A 21,387-nucleotide genomic window follows, 5' to 3' on the forward strand; every position below is an offset into this window, starting at 1 on the left:
CTTTCCCTACAGCTCATAGTAATTTAGGTACAGGGCAAAGAGTTACTGCTGAGAATGAAATCTACCGTTTTTTAGATTTAACTAGTCATTGTCCACATACGTTCACATCATGCCTTTGAAGCCAGCCTTGAAAGTTTGATATTTGTCTGTTTCTCTTTAAACGAAAAGGAGAGAAATTGCAGAAATGCCATTACAGAATTGGTGAAGATCACACAACCCAGCCATGCTACATTCTCCTGCTGAAGGAAGCATACCTGTGATATATAACCTGGAGGCACATGTATGGGAGGAATAGATCCATTGGGGGACATCATGGGTACCTCTGCAGGTCCTGTAGGACAGGGAAAACAAAAAAGAAAATTAAACAATGGAGACACAATTAATGCTCAATATAATGCACTGTGCTGAAAATTTCCAAGATAATTTGATTTTGTTATGTGTTTTGGGGTTTATATAGAAGTCACATTTTATCCATACTTTCCTGATTGTGAGAATCTACCTTGAGTGGTTTTGCATTCATTGCGTACTAGAATCTTCTGGCTTTGGGTTAGATAATAAATACTAACAAATGACAAACAAATGATAGCTAGGCAAACTTGGGCTGCCTCTATCCTTGTAATGGTATTGTTCAGGGGTGAAATCCAGCAGGTTCTGGCAAGTTCTGGAGAACCACTAGCGGAAATTTTGAGTAGTTCGGAGAACTGGCAAATACCACCTCTGGCTGGCCCCAAGAGTGGGGAGGGAATGGGGATTTTGCAATATCCTTCCCCTGGAGTGGGGTGGGAATGGAGATTTTGCAGTATCCTCCCCCTGCCACATCCACCAAGCCACACCAATAAGCCACGCCCACAGAATCGGTAGTAAAAACAATTGGATTTCACCACTGGTATTGTTGATGTTGAAGCAACCACTAGTTCTAATGTGCTCTGGCTTCCTTTTGTATTTACACCTCGTGCAAACAATACTTTCCTTCTCACACACCTCGATGATAGTTATGAGCATGCACAGTTATTTCTAAAGTAATGTGAAGGAAACTAATACACAGACAGCACCCATATCTTTCCAGGTGCATCTAAAGAATGTTTCTGTTAAGAGTGTGCAGTAAGCTTTTCGACATTCATAGTTACAATTGAACTCCTATGTCAACTTTGAGCTATTTGATTTATCATGCTTATACCCAGATCTAATTCCCAAAGCTTGAGCATCAAACATGGGTACATCCTGGTTTACATTTGGAGTAACAACATGAGGCTGAAAGAATCCTACTGACTTTCATGACTGATAAGTCTTCATCCAACAGTAGTAGCTCTTGTTAGTGTATTATCTCAAAATCTAAACTGCACCAGAAAGCCTCTGTTGTTGACTGATGCTTTACAATGGTAATAAAAAATGTAGGTGTTAGTACATACTACAAAATAATTCTGGAGAATTACATTCACAGGGAGCTATTCAGATGTAATGATGACATTCAAGGAAGCGTCTATATAACAACTTAAATATTTGAATGGTTCAATATATCAGAATTATGACCTTTCAGAAATATGCTCAGATATGCTAAAGATACCTGTTTGATGAGAGCTAGAGAAGAAGACTTAAGGGAACTCTTGCCGAAGCTCAAAGAACAGATAATGTCAACAGGCAATGACAGCCCAGTGGGAAGTAAGCAAACAGGAAGATGACATTGTATCAAACTCCTTTTTCTATCATCACAAAAAGTCACAGGGATGGTTTTCATAGCCATGAAATAAATGGATGTCTACTATTTGACTATGGTAGATCTAGATCAGAGGTCTCCAAACTTAAGACTTGTGGACTTCAACTCCCAGAATTTCCCACCCAACATGGCTAACTGAGGAATTGTAGGAGCTGAAGTTGACAAGTCTTAAAGTTGCCAAGTTTGGAGACTTCTGAACTAGAAAAAAATATTAATCTGCAGAGACAGAATACTGAAAATTTAAGTACATGTCGTCAAAGCAGTATTTATTCCAAGTGTAATAGATCTCCGAGTAATCAGCAAAACCGAACAATGAAAAATTGATTCCTCCTAATTGTGGTACAATACTAGAGAAAATTGTTGAGGGATTTTGGAGTGCAAGAACAAACCTCCCTACACTGCCTACAGTCACCTTGAGTGTATAAATAGTCTAAATAAATAAATCTGTCCTAAATGAAATAAAAGCAGATCGCTCACCAGAAACATCATTAATGAAATTAAAACTTGGATGTTTTACACACATAATAGAAAGGCATTGGAGAAGACCTTGAAGTTTGGAAAAAGGAAGGCAATTGAGAAAGAATGACATAAAACAAGACGTCTAGTTACTGTCACTGATGACATAGCCGTATGTTTACAAGAACTCAAGGGAATTATTATTGATGCCGAAAAGTGATATTCATTGGGTTACAAAGAGTCAGAAGCAACTGAAAGATAGAACAATTGACAGAGGAAAACTCAGTCAATTCACAGTGTACAAGATACAAGCTAGAGCAGGGGTGTCAAACTCAAGGCCCGGGGGCCAAATCTGGCTCATGGGGTGCTTAGATCTTGCCTGTGGGACCACCCTGGGAACAGCAAAGGACCAGCCTGTGGTGCCTCTGCCAGTAAAAATGGAGCTTGGGAGGGCTGCGGGTTTTCACTGGCACAGAGTTGCAAGAGGCCGTCATAGCCAAAAACGGAGCTCGGGAGCCCATTTTTACTGGCAGAGCGCTCAGGCCACCACAGGTGCTCCCGACATGAGTGACATCAAGCTGGCCACACCCACCCTGGCCACACCCACCCTGGCCATGCCCACCCTGGCCCCCCAAGGTCAAACACAACCCTGATGCGGCCCTCAATGAAATTGAGTTTGACACCCCTGACCTAGAGATTTCCAATTCAAAATTTGGACTTGTTGCTATTTATGGTATACTAACTCTTGATCCTACATAGAGATTCAGCTATGTGCACAAACATTCATAAAGATCTGCATGCCTCGTTTAAGTTGTATAAATAACATAGTAAACCACATAATGTGAATATTGTCCTGGCGTAGAAGAAACAGTTGCAACTTAGTTTTGAAATATCTGAAACTACTCTCTGAAAAATGCAAGCATTACAAACAAACCGAATTGCCACTCATATGGATGCAGTGTTTGGCATCTGCATCTAGAGAAAACTTTTTCTTTATGACCGTTGAATCAAGACTCAGTTGCATTCAGTTTTACATATGTGAAGAACTATCTCAGGAACATATGAAAATCACAAAACTCATTACCTCAGCACTTCAGATTAACCAAAGAATGTGGTTATATAAGCAAGAGACTTAAAAGTTTCCACTCAAAACTCCAGCCTTGGATGTGAAAAAATCATTTCTGGAGGATCAAATGTAAATATAGTAATGCATGTAACATAGGGATTAGAACCCTCAATTTATGGGAAATAAAAACCACAGACAGAATAGTTTAAAAGTAAACTTCCTCAAGCTGGTAAACTCCAGTGATCTTGGAATCCTAATTCCTAGAATTCTTTTCTGGGAATTGTACTCCCAAAGCATCTAGAGGAAAATCTATCAGGCGGAGACTTTGCTTAGAAGAGAAAAGGCCAATTAGTTCCTCTGGAACAGGGGTGTCAAACTCAATTTCATTGAGGGCCGCATCAGGGTTGTGCTTGACCTTGTGGGGACAGGGTGTGTGTGGGCAGCTCAATGTCACTCGTGTCGGGGCATCTGTGGTGGCCTGAGCGCTCTGCCAGTGAAAATGGAGCTAGGCACAGCCCTATCAAGCTCTGTTTTCGCTGGCAGAGGGTTGGAGCCGTTGCAGCCGAAAATGGAGCTCGGGAGGGCCACATGCAGTCCTCCCGACCTCCATTTTTGATGACAGGGGTACCACCAGCTCAGGGGGTGGGTTCTACTTACCTTTACCATCGTGCCTGTGTGTGCGCTCTTCTGCGCATGCACGGATCGCTTCTGATGACATCTGGGTCAGTGGGCGGAGCCCTCTGCTGGTTTTACTACCGGTTCTATAGAACCGGTCCGAACCGGGGGCAACCCACCACTGCACCAGCCGGTCCTTCACTGTTTCCAAGGCAGCCCCGCTGGCCAGATCTAAGCATTTGGCCTGCAGGCCTTGAGTTTGTCACCCCTGCTCTAGAAGGACTAGGGGTGATATGATAGCAGTGTTCCGATATCTCAGGGGTTTTCTACTTTTAGGTCAAAGCAGGTGCCAACCACTTTTACATTCAAATTCCCTTTGCAAAAGACTTGCTCTAGCCTCAGTTTCTATCTCTTTCTCTTTCTCTCTCTCTCTCTGTGTGTGTGTGTGTGTATGTGATCATCATATGTGCACTTCATAAGTAGTCTCTGAACCTCAGGTGTGACCGTCAGTCTGTTAATATCACTTTGATAAAGAGTTTAGAAAATGCTGGAAGAGGGGATGATTTATTACTATAGTATGTTTTCACTGTCTTAACGTCAATGCTGCAAAAATGATTTCCACATACATTTCATTTCTCATTCTTTGTTACCATCATCCAAACTACTTCAACTGGTAACTCTATCTGAAGCCTGAAACTTTCTTCTGCCTGCAGCAATTCCTTGGTTCTTTTAAAAGACTAATATTGGTGTGCGTAAATGAATGCTAAGCCCACACAAAAGACATTGCAATCCTACAGCTAAAAGAAATCCACTTTTTAAAATCCCTGCTTTCCTTCAGCCAGCGTTTCTCAACCTTACCAACTTTTAAGATGTATGTGGACTTCAAGTCCCAGAATTCCCCAGACAGACATAATGGTATCCTTAATAGATGACTATCCTACCCCTGTTATATACCTCTAGAGAAGAGAATCTATCATATTCCAAAGCAATTTGTTTCACTCTTGTTGTAAGTTAAGGACTACTTGTATTAGGTTTGCCTCCTGATATGAGGGTATTTTTTGAATGGCTACACCATGGAAGACCAACAAGGGCATATCTCTAAAATTCCAAATATTCCCAGTAGTCCAAAATGTTGGAGATTATTAGAATGAAATATCATATCATTTACAGATAGAAGACAATTTTGAAATATATAGCTGGCCAGTGCAATCTGAATCTATGCAGATTTCTTCCAGGAGCCTACAGAAAGGTGTAGGAAATAACTCTTCCACTCTAATTGAAGAATTGCTGCTTTCACTCAAAGTCACTGATCCATGAGGATTCATTTATTCATAATGGTGCCCAAGCAGGTATCAATTTGTCCCCCACATGAAAGGATTTGACCTCGTTAACCCCTGACCACTAATATTGGCTTAGTTCGCATAACACGTCTAAACTGGTAATATATTATTCCATTTTTTGTCTTCACACAATATCTAGAACTATAAACGAACCCAACAAGCTTGGTTCTGTTGGACCTTACCTGATCGGATTAACTAAGCATCGTATGTACACATATACACCTCCTCCTACACTCCTCCAAGCAATCATCCCATAATCCCTTGCGGGGTGGAGTCTGTGCAACTGAATGGAGCTGAGTGTTTACTGGCCGGATGCCCTTCCTGTCGCCAATGTGAAGCTTTGTTCAGCAGATATATTCTCATTGTGCCTAGAGAGAGAAATATCTGTCTCTACCTAGGATTGAACTCACAGTCTCCTGATTGTGAGGCAAGAGCTCCACCTCTAGGCCACTGCACCATTCACACTCCTCCAAGCAATGACCAGATTAATTTAGTATTTTGTCTTAAAACACAATTTTCCTAAAGAATGGTCTTTACTATGGCAATCTTGTACCCTAGTCAGTTCACATCTGGCCTACTTGAAAAGAATGAATGGTACTATAATATACAAAAAGCTATTGGGTTCTAAATACTAAAGAAACAAAACAAAAAACCAATTATTTCTGTGACTTATTAGCTGGCACACTAATTACTTTGCCTAATTGAGAGAATGGATTTAAATCCAGCAGCACAACCATGTCCTTCAAGTTTGCATCACTTTCCAGAAATAATCACAATTCCGCTATGATGGAAGTGGTCATATATCCTATGACTATCTTCCTTTTTTTTTTTGTCTCCAGAATGAAGTCATGTCTTATTTCAGGAAATTCTGTCTGATTAATCACCCTCTCATTTTTAATTCCCAACTCCTTAAAAAAAAAAAAAAATACTGCAACAGTATTTTATTTTCTATTTGGCACAGATGGCAATATTTGCTTGCTCATGTATCATTTTAACATGGTCATTAACTAATTCATTTATATTTTTTACTAGTACTAGTACTGAGTACTGTGCAGGAAACATCTAGGAAGAGTTAATCATTGATACTGCCTCGTGTCGCTTTGGTTTTCATTGTTACTCTAGTCTAGCCTTCCTTAACCAAATAGGCTCTAGATTTCTTGAGCCCATTATCCCCAGCCAACATGGTCAGTGGTGGGATTCCAGTAATTTAACAACCGGTTCTCTGCCCTAATGATTTCTTCCAATAACCAGTTTGCCAAACTGCTCAGAAAGTTAACAACCGGTTCTCCCGAAGTGGTGCGAACTGGCTGAATTCCACCCCAGAACATAGTCAATGGATGCTCCTTTGTAGGTTTCTTCTTCCCCTGAAAAATTCTACTGAAGTTTCTTTTTAGATGAAAATTTGAATGCCTCCCAGTGTTATGTTTACATTTTGAAATATATACTGTACTGTTATACTTAAGTTCATTTTTTTTCAGTATAAAATTCAGTTAAGGAAGCCTATGGGTACCTTTTTATGTTTTTTTGTAAGGAATTTTTTTAGTCATTAAAAAGAACAGCATTTTATGATATGGAACACAGCCAAGTACCCATTGCAGAGAATTTACCCTTCACAACCATAATAAGAATTTTCGACTACTTCTTCCATGTGTCAAGTGTTGGCTTTAAAACTAAGCTCATGATCAACTTAACTTTCACAGAGTTCTTAAAGTAAAGCTCCAAAGTCTACACAAATCAAGTAGAACAGTCAAACAAGATGTAATGTTCAATTCCATTGCATTTGATATGGACGCCCACTTCTGGATGGTTTACACAATACAAAACCCTATTTAAACAGTTAAATATAATATAGAATATGGCAGGGGTCTCCAAACTTGGCAACTTTAAAACTTGTGGACTTCAACTCCTAGAATTCCTCAGCCAGCAAAGCTCGCTGAGGAATTCTGGGAGTTGAAGTCCACAAGTCTTAAAGTTGCCAAGTTTGGAGACCCCTGGAATATGGGATTTTCTACATGGCCTACTTTAAATAACCTAAGTAACATCCAGTTCAATTAAGTTGCTTCAAGAAAATTGTTTAGGAGGAGTTCTTAGTTTTAAATCATGCTAACAGAATAACAGAGTTGGAAGGGACCTTGGAGGTCTTCTAGTCCAACATCCTGCTCAGGCAGGAAACCTTATACCCATTTTAGAGAAATGGTGATCCAATCTCTTCTTAAAAACCTCCAGTGTTGAAAGTACCCACGACTTCTGGAGGCAAGTTGTTCCGCTGATTAATTGTTCTAACTGTCAGGAAATTTCTCCTTAGTTCTAAGTTGCTTCTCTCCTTGATGAGTTTCCATCAATTTCTTCTAGTTCTGCCTTCAGGTGTTTGAAGAATAGCTTGACCTCCTCCTTCTTTGTGGTAGTCCCTTAGATACTGGACTGCTACAATATAGGTTCAACACCGCTATCATGTTGAACCATTCCTGTTTATTTATTTGACTTTATGGCTACCTATGCTAAGAATCTTAACTCTGAATAGCTCACAACAGCAACACTGGACTAAAAGTTCAGAACCTTGATGCCTCAGTCATTCTACTCTGATGCAGCCAATCACCCCAGAGGTGGGTTTCAGCAGGTTCTGACCAGTTCTGGAGAACCGGTAGCGGAAATTTTGAGTAGTTCGGAGAACCAGTAAATACCACCTCTCACTGGCCCTGCCCCCATCTATTCTCTGCCTCCCGAGTCCCAGCTGATTGGGAGGAAATGGAGATTTTGCAGTAACCTTCCCCTGGAGTGGGGTGGGAATGGAGATTTTACAATATCCTTTCCCTGCCACACCCACCAAGCCACACCCACAGAACCGGTAGTAAAAAAATTTGAAACTCACCACTGAATCACCCCCACCCTCCAAGCTCCAATGGGGAATAACCAGCTTCTTTATGGCCTTCCATAAGACTAAGAGGGTGGGGCCTTCTGGGTCCCAGGATCTTCTGTATCAACCCCTTGGTACATACTGATTCTTTATAACCAATGAAGTCACTACTGATATTGCTTTTAACATGGCCAAGCTTCTACACTAAGCCACTAAGTTAATTTCCCTTAACTGAGGTCATTTGTTCTCCTTTCCTATTCTGATGCCAGTATTACGATGCACATCATTACTGATTTGTTTGAAAACGCGCACACAAAAAAATCCTCAAGGGGGTATGGGGATACTTGGAAAGGCAGTTAAGCACAAGTGATCTGAATGTGGATTTGTTAAACGAAAACTGAAGTCTCTTGGGTCTTTTGATAATAAGGCGGCTTTAATGTGATGAATAAGTAGCAACCATCCACCACAAATTATTTACCCAGCTGTGGTAGCCCATAATACTAAGCAGCTTTCAATGTGCTGATAAATTTATTTATTTATTTATTTATTTATTTATTTATTTATTTATTTATTTATTTATTTGTCCAATTTATATGCCGCCCTTCACTGTAGACTCAGGGCGGCTTACAATGCATTATAGCAATAGCCTGCATACTTTTATGTATGTATATACCTGCTTATTAGGGCTTTCGGCCCCCCCAAGCAGTGTTGTTCTATACAAAGCTGGCTTATTGCCCCCACAATCCGGGTCCTCAATTTACCTACCTCGAAAGGATGGAAGGCTGAGTCAACCTTGAGCCTGGTGAGATTTGAACTCGCACTAATTGCAGGCAGCTGGCAGCTAACTGCTAGCACTTAACAGCACTTAGTCCGCTGCACCACCGAGGCTCTTCAGCCTTGGAAATTCAGTTTCCAAGTGTGGATTTTTATGTGACCTGTGCACAAACAAGCAATCAGTAGGATGAGCAGAATCACAGAGTTTGCTGATATATAGTAATAAATATACAAATGCTTCAGAGCAGTGTCTCTCAATTATTCTATCACAGGCATTGAGGGCCAGACAAAACATATGGGACTCCAGAGGCACCGCTGGCCGGTGGTTCATTGTTTCCAGGATGGCCTCACGGGCCAGATCTAAGCACCCTGTGGGCCAAATCCGGCCCACGGGCCTTGAGTTTGACACCCCTGCTCTAAAAGGATGCGAATGACCAGCTATCTGCAAGGGATATAAGTCCTTCCATTCCCCACCACCCAGTCAGAGCTGAAGAAGCTTCTTGGATGGGAAGCGAAACTTCTTCAAAGAAAAACTAGAAAGTCCAGTTGCCTCCTGAAAAAAAAAAACACTTTTGGGATTGCCAATAAAGACAAACCCTAATTAGCAGTATAGAATACTCCACAACAGATTGTCATCATACTGGGCAACAGATTGTCATTGCACATAGCTGGCAGGCATGAATCTTGAAAATATGCAGGACATGTGTAAGACCACAAATATGATAACTGGGCTCATCACTTTTTTAAAAAAGGATCTTGGCTAGCTTGGTGAGACAATACATCACTTGAAAATACTGACAGCTCGCACCTAGTTATCTAAGTAATAAATCAATTTCTAATAAAATGCTCTAATAAAATATCATGGCCTTTTAAAGGACGTTTGGAGTTAAAGTTACTATCCTAGCCAAACAACTAAAACTCACGACTGCTGCTTACCTTCTTTTCCTACCTTGTGGTCTGTATCTTGAACACATTAAATCATAGAAAGCTACCAGCAAAGATTATTTCATAGACTTTTCAAGCACTGAATATAAGCTTTAGTCCCAGAACAATTTATCACCTAGGCTACAATGTGTAAATCACATCTGTCTAGACTGTAAGACAAGGGACAAACATCTGTCAAAAATAGCGAATACTGTTAAAGAAATCACTTCACCTACCGAAGGGGAAAATCCATGGAGTATGTTAAAATCAGTTCTATCAAATTAATTCATCATCAGCCAGCAGCCAAAACATTTCAGACTAAGATGTAACTCAGTACACTGATTGTGGAATAAAGTTGACACTGAACCCGATATTTTGAATTACATTTCCAAAGAGTGAGAGGAAAGGCCTTAGAATTCGTGTGAATTTCCACTATCACAACACTAAGGCACCTATCAAATATTCATCAGTTACGTAATGTCTGCTTTTAATGTTTGTATTCCCAACAGATATGTATGGTATGCACTTCATTTCTAACCTGCTGAATGAACCAGCTTTATGTCAATGCAAGTCACATGTGCATTGCTTCCCTTTCATTTCCTCTATCAGCCTTAGATTGCTACAGACTAAACTAGGGGGAGAAACCTTGTTCTACATCCAGGAAAAAATAGAATATCCAAGTACCTAGGACAACTTGTATGTCTCTCTCTCTCTCTCTGTCTCTGTCTCTCTCTCTCCCTCACTCCCCCCTCTCTTCCCTAATAATCCACCTTCTTTTTTAAAGTAGAAAGCAACAATCCCTGAATTGCCATAATTGAAAAGGCATGTACAGCAGAGGTGGGTTTCAGTAGGTTCTGACCAGTTCTGGAGACCCGGTAGCGGAAATTTTGAGTAGTTCGGAGAACCGGCAGTAAACATTCTGACTGGCCCGGCCCCCATCTATTCTCTGCCTCCCGAGTCCCAGCTGATTGGGAGGAAATGGGGATTTTGCAGTAACTTTCCCCTGCCACCAAGCCACGCCCATCAAGCCACGCCCACCAAACCAGTAGTAAAAATTTTTGAAACCCACCACTGATGTACAGGTAATTTTTGACAACCATTCATTCAGTAACCGTTTGAAATTACAACAGCACTCAAAAAAGAGACTTATGACTGGTTTTTCACACTTATGTCCATTGCAGCATCCCCATGGTCACATGATCAAAATTTGGACGCTTGACAACTGGCATGTATTTATAATGGTTGCAGTGTCCCAGGGTCATGGGATCACCTTTTGTGACCTTCTGACAAAGCAAAGTCAATGGGGAAGCCAGGTTCACTTAAGCATCTTACTAACTTAATAAGTGCAGTGATTCACTTAACAACTCTGGCATGGAAAGTCGTAAAGTGGGGCAAAGCTTACTTAACAACGGTCTTCCACAGCAATGGAAAATTTGGGCTCAATTGCGGTTGTAAGTTGAGGACTGCCTGAATTCTGAACATGCGGTGAAGATCTCTGCAGCTTTAACCTCACGAGTTCTGCAGCAACCTTCTTCGACTTCCATAATCCTAAACCAGTACAGCCAATGGGAGGAGCCCCTCTGAAGCACATTAGCAATAGCAGTAAAGCAATAATTTATCAGATTAATGGAGACCAAGGAAGAAATGGCCAAGCAACATTGTTTGTCCAGGTTTAAGCTATTTGCAGTTCCTTGTGCCAAGCAGTACTGCAAACATGGAATCAAATTAGAAATTAGACACTATCTAAATTTTATTCATGGATGAATAACATTTAGGTAGTGTCTAATTTCTAATATTTACCAACTTCCTCCCATCTGTCCCCTCCGTTCTTACACCCAATCGCTAGAGCAAAACTAGACAAAGGCCCACAGCAGTAGTGGGTTGCAAAACCCGTTGCTACCGGTTCACTCATGTGCGCGCGCTTGCATGTGCTTGATGCTTCTGCACATGTGCAGAAGTGACCGGCATGGGTGGGCGGAGCCTCCTGCCACCGCTACCGGTTCACCAATCTGGGTAGAACTGGTAGCAACCCACCACTGGCCCACAGTATATACAGACATGATCCACAGATCCACAGTAGATTTCATGCAGAAGACTCCAGGTTTATCAACTGCAGCCTTCTCAAATATGATTGGGAGGGACTGCGGTCTAAAAAAAATGGAGAAATGCTGCAAGAAACTTTACATAGATTTTTACCATTAAGTTTCTGCAAAAGCACTCCCAGATCTCTCTAATCACATGCCGTCAGCAAGATTGAAGATCCAAATTAATCTATCGTGCGTATAGGTAAAAGGGCAATGAAACTACTATTTTTCTGCAAGAAAAAAAATTATCACCCTCGCTGCCCTGCGGTCTACCACCCCAGATGACCTTCATAGTTTCCTCCCTCCCACGCGGCTGCCCAGCCTGGCCCTTTATGAGAAACAAGAAGAAAAATGCTAAAGGCAACCGTTTGGTTGCAGTGTCTTAAAATGTCCCATTCCAGATGTTCCTGGACTAGGCTAGAACATGGAGCTAGTTTGACTTGAAGTCAACCTCTGCCCCATGTCTGGGGAGGCAGGTATAACTGATCAATTTTACTATGGGAATGTAATGCGTTGTAAATAGTCATCAGTTTTCTGTTTTTTTCAGTCCAAACTAACCATTTCAGCTTGTGTTCACTTAATAATTCCAGAAATAAGTGGTGCACCTGGGTAGGACACTGGGCTAACAATTGACAGGCATGCGTTTGAGAGCCGGTTGCTGCCACAAAAACGGGCTGAGCTTCCGTCACACGCTCCAGCTTTTGCTCACCCAGCAGTTTGAAAACGGGTGATTGCAAATAGATAAATGGGTACCACTTTGGTGGGCAACTTAACAGAGGCATGAAAGGAACTCCCAACTGAGTGTACCCCAGGCAACGGTGATGTCATACTTCAATCCTTTCAACCTGGAAGCGCTTCAGTGCTCCCAACATGACTGTAATAGTATTTCCAGCAGTGTGCTGTATCACAGATGTGGTCTAGGTATTGAGGAGATTGGTAGTGTTTCCACTGTTCGAATTTGTCTTTAGCAGTTTACTCATCACATTTTTTTAACTTGTCCATGCTTGATATTATCTAACTGTAAATTATTCAGATACTAATAAAGGAGAATATTTGTAGCTCATGATTACAAATATGTAGGGGGGTTCTGGATAACTAGGTAACATCATCAGTTAGTAACTCCTTACTAGCACTGATCATGTTTTCTTGCTAACCTTTACTAACTCCTTACTAGCACTGATCATGTTTATTTCAAACCTTTCATTACCCTACCTAAGTACCTAATTAGGGTAATGAAATATTTGCAGGAAACAAGCAAGCTCAGAGAGCACCAAGGATCCCTCATATTCAGATACTAGTAGGCTTCACCCTGATAACTCCTGGTAGTTTGCCCGTTCATTTGGCAGTTCAATTCCATTACTGTTTGTGATTTTATCCTGCTTGATTGCTATATAGCACATTTCTCTAAGCTAAATTCCATTGCTTTATCTGTGCTAAAAATTACAGTTATAATTCCATTGCTTTATTTGTGCTAAAATTTACCGTTAGTTAATGACTAGGTTCCAATTTCTGATTTTCCATAAATCTTTAGGTCATCCATATAAACCAAATTTCCGATTTATTAGCATTTTTTTAAATTGGTTGATGATCAGAATTTGTTTTCTTCAAAATCACTGAAAGTGATTGTATGGTAATGACAAATATAAGGGATATAATGAGTCACCCTGGAAGATGACTTGCTAATAATGACAAGCGCATATTATTCATTTCCAACCATCAATTCCATCTTCCACAGCTTCATTATTTTCTACATAAACATTCTACTGTTTTACAGACATCAGTTGCTTCCAAACATTTGATGATCCAATCATGTAGTAATGAATCAATAATGCCTTTTTATATTCAATGTAGACCATACATAACTTGGTTTTCCGTTTTTGCTATTTTCCAGACATTTTATCAATCAAAAGTTGGGGTTTTTTTTTATCTCTGCTTTTTCTTTCTGTTCTACTGGAGGGATGTTGCTTTCTGCTAAATAATCTTGGATTTTATCAACTATTATCCTTGTGAATTAACTTAAATATTATAGACAAGCTTATTATTGGACTCTAGTTTTCTGGTATTGTCTCTTTCTCTGGTCTTTTTGAATCAGATAAGTTTTGCCACTTATTAACCAGTTGCTGAGCTCCCTTATGGAAACTGATTTAGCTATAATTGGATGTAACCTAGTCATATATTTAAGCCCAGGGGATGGATCATTTCCAGATAATGTCCAGTTTTCAATCCTTTTCACTTGATTTGTAACTATGTTTGCTGTTATTATTAGTTCTTCCATTTGAGTTTTACTACATTCATCTTCAATTTTTTTTTATCCACCCAGCTTGTTTTATTATAGTCTTTTTCAGTTTTCCATAGATCTTTCCAAAACTGAATTGTTTCCTTTTAGTTTGGTTTTCCATTTTAATAATTTTTATTGCCATTTATACTTCGGTAGAATCGCTTCTGGTCTGATTGAAATAGCTAATAGTTGCTTTAAATTGGATGATCTGTGCCTCGTAGCATTCAATTTTCCCAGCTATTGCTGTTATGTGATTTCCAAAGCCTCTGCAAGTTTTCTGGTGCTAAGCCAGTATTTTCTTTATTAGGCTAATTAAAATTAATTAAATTAAAACCAGGAAGTAACAACGATTGGGCGGATGGGCGGAGCTTTGCGCCACCATCGCTACTGGTTCTCCGAACCACCGGCTGCCATCGCTACCGGTTCGGCTGAACTGGGCCAAACCAGGAGCATTTCATCCCTGCCTTAATAGTAGAGCACTGTTGAAACTGATTACAGGCAGTCCCTGATTTACGACCATAACTGAGCCTAAAATTTCTGTGGCTAGACAAGACAGTGTTACCCCATTTTATTTTCTTGCCACAGTTGTTAAGTTAATAACATGATTGTTGAGTGAATCTGGCTTCCCCGTTGACTTTGCTTGTCAGAAGGTCACAAAAGATGATCACATGACCCCAGGACACCGAAACCGGCGTAAATACATGCCAGTTGGCAAGCGTCTGAATTTTAATCATGTGACCATGGGGACATTACAATGATCATAAGTCGTGGGTCACTTTTTTCAGTGCCATGGTAGCTTAGAATGGTCACTAAACAAATGGTTGTAAATTGAGGACTACCTGTACGGTACTGTCAGTTTTTCCTCTTCTGTTCTACAGGAGAAAAGCGGGCATATGAACTACAGAGATTGTTATTTTAGGGTCTGTGGCAGCTCAGGACACAATAATAGCAATAGCACTTTGACTTATATACCGCTTCACAGTGCTTTACAACCCCATCTAACCAGTTTTATAGAGTCAGTATATTGCCCCCAACAATCTGGGTCCTCATTTTACCGACCTCGGAAGGATGGAAGGCTGAGTCAACCTGGAGCTGGTCAACTGCTGGCAATTAGCACGGTCAGCCTGCAATACTGCATTCTAATCACTGCGCCAATAGTGGGTTGCCCCCGGTTCGGACTGGTTCTATAGAACCGGTAGTAAAACTGGCGGGAGGCTCTGCCCACTGACCCTAACATCATCAGAAGCGATCCTGTTGCGAACTGGTAGTAAAGGTAAGTAGAACCCACCCCTGCACTGCGCTACCATGGCTCATAATGATTTTTAGTTTTTGTTCTCAGAAATTATAGTTCAGCAGAAGTAAAGATGATTTGTTGGCTTTGAGGAATCAAGGAACAATTCTACTTTATCCTACTGAAAATCACGCTATGCCCAAAGGGCGTCCAGAAGTACTGGATTAAATATCTCAGAATACACAGACAAACTCAAAGCAGCTCAAACAAGAAGCCCTATTCTGTGTGTAGCATCCATAGATATGATAAAATATTATAAATGCATTAAAAATAATTTTTGACCATTTTTTCTTTAGAACAACACATCTTTTGCACTCTAAGATCGGTTTTAAAATATCGCCACCCAACTTGTATGTTGCTCCAGGAAGGCTATTTAAAACCAGGAGTGGGGCTGAGGCACAGAAGGATTATAAAGCGGAGATTCAAAACTGCAACAAACAATTTACTGTTCTACAAACACAGATGTTATGGCTTTCCAAATTCTCCAGCTGTGGCATATGAATTTCACAATTGTCTTTGCAGAAGTACACAAAGAAGTTTGTCATCTTTCCTTTGTTCCTGCCATCTTCCTCCACCCAACTTTCCAACTTCATATTTAGCTATCTACATGATCAGTGTGAGTCCTCAAGTCTTGTTGTCTTGTTTCCAAATGCAAAATACAATGAAAAGAGGAAGGAGGAGGAAGAAGTGGAAAGTGGAGGAGAAGATGAAGGAGGAGGAGGAGGAGGAGGAAGAAGAGGAGGAGAGAAGGAGGAGAAGGAGAAGGGACCACAATGTCTTGTACATCTTAATGCTCAAGCATATGGAATGGCAAAATATCCCTGAATGAATGAAGCAAGAGCTGTTTCTCACATTCTATGTAGTTGTGTTTTTCAGTAGTCACCTTGAGCAAGTCTACATTAGTTTGGTCTGCACCAGGGGTGCTATTCAGCAGGTTCTGACAGGTTCTGGAAAACCGGTAGTGGAAATTTTGAGTAGTTCGGAGAACCGGCAAATACCACCTCTGGCTGGTCCCAGAGTTGGGTGGGAATGGAGATTTTGCAATATCCTTCCCCCAGGAGTGTGGAGGGAATGGGAATTTTGCAGTATCCTTCCCCTGGAGTGGGGTGGGAATGGAGATTTTGCAGTATCCTTCCCCTGCCACACCCACCAAGCCACACCACGCCCACCAAGCGACGCCCACAGAACCGGTAGTAAAAAAAATTGAATTCCACCACTGGTCTACACATAAACTGGTGGATTGATTGAATGATTTCTAAATAAAAACCGAAATCACCCTATTTCAATAAATTGTACGTCTTTTCTGTATTCCTGCTAATTTACATTACATCCTAGTAACGTAATAGATCGGGTTTTTTTTCCTTTCCAGCCACTACTACTATGGGAACCCTAGAGAACCCTGAATTAGCATCCAGCTGCAATGATATAATATAGTGTGAAATGACTGTAAAATTGTGAGTACAAATAGGACAGGGAAGTCTTGGAGGGAAAAAAACAAAGAAAACAAGAGGAAATTTCAGCAAGTACTTCTGTGTCTCCCTGCACAATCATGAGTCAGTTTCCCCCTTGTTACAAAGATTCATGACTGTGTGTAACAACAATCTCTCAACCCCCACCCCCAAAAAACCTAGCTGTTTCTATAGAAACAACAGAACTGTTTGCACAGCCACCTCTTATTAGTGAATAGTTTTCAACAAGTTATTCTTTGTTTCCCTCCTCTTCCCTGGGAAGAACTGGGATGCTGGAACCCAGGAGAAGCGATTCAGATGTCTGCTAATCCCAGTTTTAAAGCCAATTTCCTCTATGACTTTAGAGGGATCCACATAACTTCTCTGTGCTTCTGTTTTCCCATCAAATGAAAAAACAACAACTCAACCAAACTCAGTGGCATATTTGTGAAGACTGATTTGCATGAAACCAAAAGGTATATAAAAAGCAAGCAACCACTCCACCATAAAATCCCACACGCTCTATTTTCTTCTTCGTTTACAGAAATGCCAATCTATTTTTGATGAACAATGCTGAGTTTCAAAGTAGTTGAGTAAAAACCCCATTAGCTAAACCAATTTAAGCTCCAGCAAATTGTTCACGCTTAAATTCTAAGTAAAACTGCTTTCCTAAAATAGAGAGTACTTGAAAATATAAAAGCAGCTACGACTTAATAACATCAATGACCAGTCTAGCCTAAATCCTATTTGTGCCAGTTGAAAGGTATGAATGCTTTAAGAATGCAGTAATGCAATATTTTTGCCAATGGTGTCCAATACTTTTTGACAGATTCTAGTAAAAACATTTTTTGACAAATTCATGTAACTGGATTTATTTTACACAATGACTTTTAATAGGTGACTGAGTAGCACGCTCACATGCATGCCTTCGGGTGAGTTAACATTCATTATTGAATTAAAACTCCAGATATTTATTAAAATTATATGTATGTATACAAGAGACCAACAAAGTAGCAGCATTGCTATCAACTCCTTTATAGTCACTCAGAATCTAGGAAGCAAGATTTTTATAGATTTAGAGTAGGCAACTTTAGGGCAGTGAGCCAATATTCCAGAATCCTGGATCTAGGACTACCATAATTGAGCGAGTACTTAAATTGTGTGATATTGTGTCAAGAGCCGTGGTGGTGCAGTGGTAGAATGCAGTATTGCAGGTTTATTCTGCCAACTGCCAGCAGTTCAATCCTGAGTGAGCTCAAGGTTGTCTCAGTCTTCCATCCTGCCAAGGTCGGTAAAATGAGGACCCGAATTGTTGGGGGCAATATACTGACTCTGTAAGCTTAGAGAGGGCTGTAAAGCACTGTGAAGCGGTATACAAGTCTAAGGGCTATTGCTATATACAGTGTGTGTGTGTGTGTGTGTGTGTGTGTGTGTAAAATCAATCAATCAATCAATCAATCAATCAATCTAGAACCCTTAATTTGGAATAACCACCTTAAAAGTGAGCCTATGTGTATTGATGACCTATTAATTTCATCATGGTTAAAGCCAAATTATAAGAAGGAGTAGCTCATCTTAAGCATCAGGAAGATGCATTTAAATTGCTTGGAAGAAGCAAAGCGTTCACTTGCTAAAAGGTTCAGCAAGACTGAATCTGCCTTAATAAGATCTTTAAAAAAGTTTTTTTTTTTTGAGTCTCATTGCTTGAGACAAGAACCACCATTCAAGACACAGTGGAGCGCTAAGAAAACCCCAGTATGCTCTCCCAGTTTGCAAATATACATGTGTTTGGATAGTAAGAACAACCATCTACTCAGCAAAGAGCAAGATTCCTCTGACTCCATAGTAAGGAAAACCAGTTACTGTGGGCCCCTAGTAACTCATTAGGAGAAGCTTTATGGAGGAACAAAAAAAAAAACAACCTTCCAATAAAGCACAAGGTTTCAAGTACTCTCGTGTCCAGCTTTTATAATAAATGGATGAAATTTTATAATAAATGAAACTAATACTCTGGAATTCAAGGTACCTGTGAATATCATCAGAAACATTATAAATATCTTTTTAATAGTTTCCACCAGTCTTTGTTGTGCTCGACAAACTGCTTACTTCAGAATAGGCCATGGGATTCATTTGGACTGGCATATAGTGAAGCTTTGATTCAAATGACAGCTGTTTATGGCAAAATAAGCAGAAAATGGAAATAAATGGCAATTAGAACACTAACAGCTCTCATGCATTTTTAAGAATTAGCGTTCTTTGGAAAGATTTGCTCTAAAATGGCCTGCCTTCTGAAAATCAGATTCTCATTGTTTTTGGCTGAGAACGTACAGTATATATTATTGGAAATTCCTGCAGAATCCAACATGGCCAAAACCTGCAATTCTTATTTGGATATACTGGATGGCTGTTGGATTATTCTTTTTTTTTTTTTTCCTTACGGAGGTTTGGGTTACTTGTAGCCACTCCCGTTGGCAAAGAACCCAAGTACAAGATGCCAGCATATTGGTTGGGGGTGGGGCAGGGGGGGCAGGATTCATTATAATTTATTGATTTATTTTTTGCATTCAGCGAGATTCTGCAAAACTGTGTTCATATGATCTCACATGGAGAGTATCACTCAAGTGATTAAACTGAAAAAGATTAAAAAATGCATCGGAAAGCAAAGGCAATGAAAAGGAAAAAGACAGATTTTCCAGAAAGTGAGAGAGGTGGACTGTAATTTGTCTGAATGGTCAGTTTTTCCTTGAAAATCTAAAATGGAAAATAATCTTACAGCTCTAGCTTATATTTCTTAAATTTTAGCAGATCTTTCATTCTATATTTCAATGAGGAGACATGAGACTTCCTCCTTTCCTTTCCTTTCCTTTCCTTTCCTTTCCTTTCCTTTCCTTTCCCTTCCCTTCCCTCCCTCCCTCCCTCCCTCCCTCCCTCCCTCCCTTCCTTCCTTCCTTCCTTCCTTCCTTCCTTCCTTCCTTTCCTTCCTTCCTTCCTTCCTAGATCCTGATGGTCTTCGGATAAGATTAAGGTTAGAAAAACATAGTTCTTCTTTCCTTAAACATTGGAGCCAAACTGATTAGAATTTCAGCTCAGAGGATTTAAAGTAGATTTGGCATGCCAATTGCTTATTAATTTCTTTTGACAATCAATTAATAAGCTGTCTAATGATCAAATTCCTTTTGCAGTTTTTATTTGTATGGATCCATTGCTCTTTGTTTTTCTGTTTGTTGACTATACAGTCAGAGTTGTTCAAGTTGGGCAACCATATACTGTACATTTCCTAAATAAACAACCGAGCAACTTCAAGATTTAATTGGATTGTGGGATTTTATGTATGTGCTTGACTGTAAACCACAAATTATTTCCACATCAAGTCTGGAATGCAGCTTTCTCACAATCTGAGAGAAGGGTTGTAGGAGTTGACTTGCAGCACATCCGGAAGGCACCTGGCTGACGAAAGATGCTAGAAAGTCATTAGAACTGCTCACATGCATAAAGATGAGCCCTCTTCGCCAAGTTTTATTCCGGAAGAATTCAAAACTAGGTTTAAACAAACTGGAGACTTAAACACAGCCATCATTTTGCGCTTTTCAGTTAAAAAGTGATTTTTTAAAAAAAAAACAAAGTGAAACTCAAGCCATATCAGTTACATAAAGACATTTTCTTCCTTTTCTGAACTCTTCAAAAACACACCTTAAGGGTCACCTGCACGTTCACAAACCAGCTGGAGACAAATAAAACCCACATTCTGCTAAGTTGCAACAGAAGTATGCTAGAAAGAAATTTCAGAAAAGAAGAGAGCATCATGCTAATGGCAGAGGATATATAGGATAAAACAAAACCCTACCTGCATTTTCACGAAACACTTTCTCGCCTTTCCTCTACCAAACTTTTCTTTTAAAAGAGCTACACAACACTTCCTTTAAAGCTCACATGCCACCAGCAGAATATGGGATCCAATTACTGGGGCTTGTCTGCAGCTACAACCCAAAGCGAGGTTGAGCAGCATATAGCTCCAGATAGCAATAGCACTTATATACCACTTTACAGTGCTTTACAGCCCTCTCCAAGCAGCTTACAGAGTCAGCCTATTGCCCCCAACAATTTGGATTCTCATTTTACCTCAGAGGGATGGAAGGCTGAGTCAACCTTGAGCCTGGTGAGATTTGAACTGCCAAATTGCAGGCAGCTGGCAGGCAGCAGAAGTAGCCTGAAGTACTGCACTTTAACCACTGCGCCACCGTGGCTCTTGTAAAGTAAAAAGACTAAAACCTAGGCAGATCCCCCCTTTTAGCTCCACCCCCAGATTCTGTCACTCCTACAGTTTCAGATCAATGGATATCCAAATTCATGACTTCTGTAATTTATTATTGATACTTGCCCTTATTGCAATGGTTAAAAATAAGCTAAACAGTATTCTCAAAATGCCCAGCAACAAAACTCAACCCCAACTACTTTGTGTGCCACTGTGCAATGACCTTTGACAGATGCTGGCTAACGTTGTCTGGACTCAGAAGCTAAGCAACACTAGGTCTGGTTAGTTTTC

At 40.3% G+C, this 21,387-nt stretch overlaps 1 protein-coding gene across 3 annotated transcripts in view; it reads right to left on the minus strand.

The window, feature by feature from the left end:
- The window catches only part of FNDC3B (fibronectin type III domain containing 3B), a 313,079-nt gene that overhangs the window by 131,252 nt on the left and 160,440 nt on the right, over window positions 1–21,387 (minus strand). For all 3 annotated transcript variants that reach the window (XM_034438975.3, XM_034438974.3, XM_087872515.1), the window contains exon 4: window positions 255–331. In XM_034438975.3, the coding sequence (XP_034294866.2) occupies window positions 255–331 (77 nt within the window). The remainder of the gene's footprint in view (window positions 1–254; window positions 332–21,387) is intronic.

This window comes from Pantherophis guttatus, chromosome 6 (assembly GCF_059756535.1).
Source record: "Pantherophis guttatus breed Tessera chromosome 6, ASM5975653v1, whole genome shotgun sequence".
Lineage (NCBI taxonomy): Eukaryota > Metazoa > Chordata > Lepidosauria > Squamata > Colubridae > Pantherophis > Pantherophis guttatus.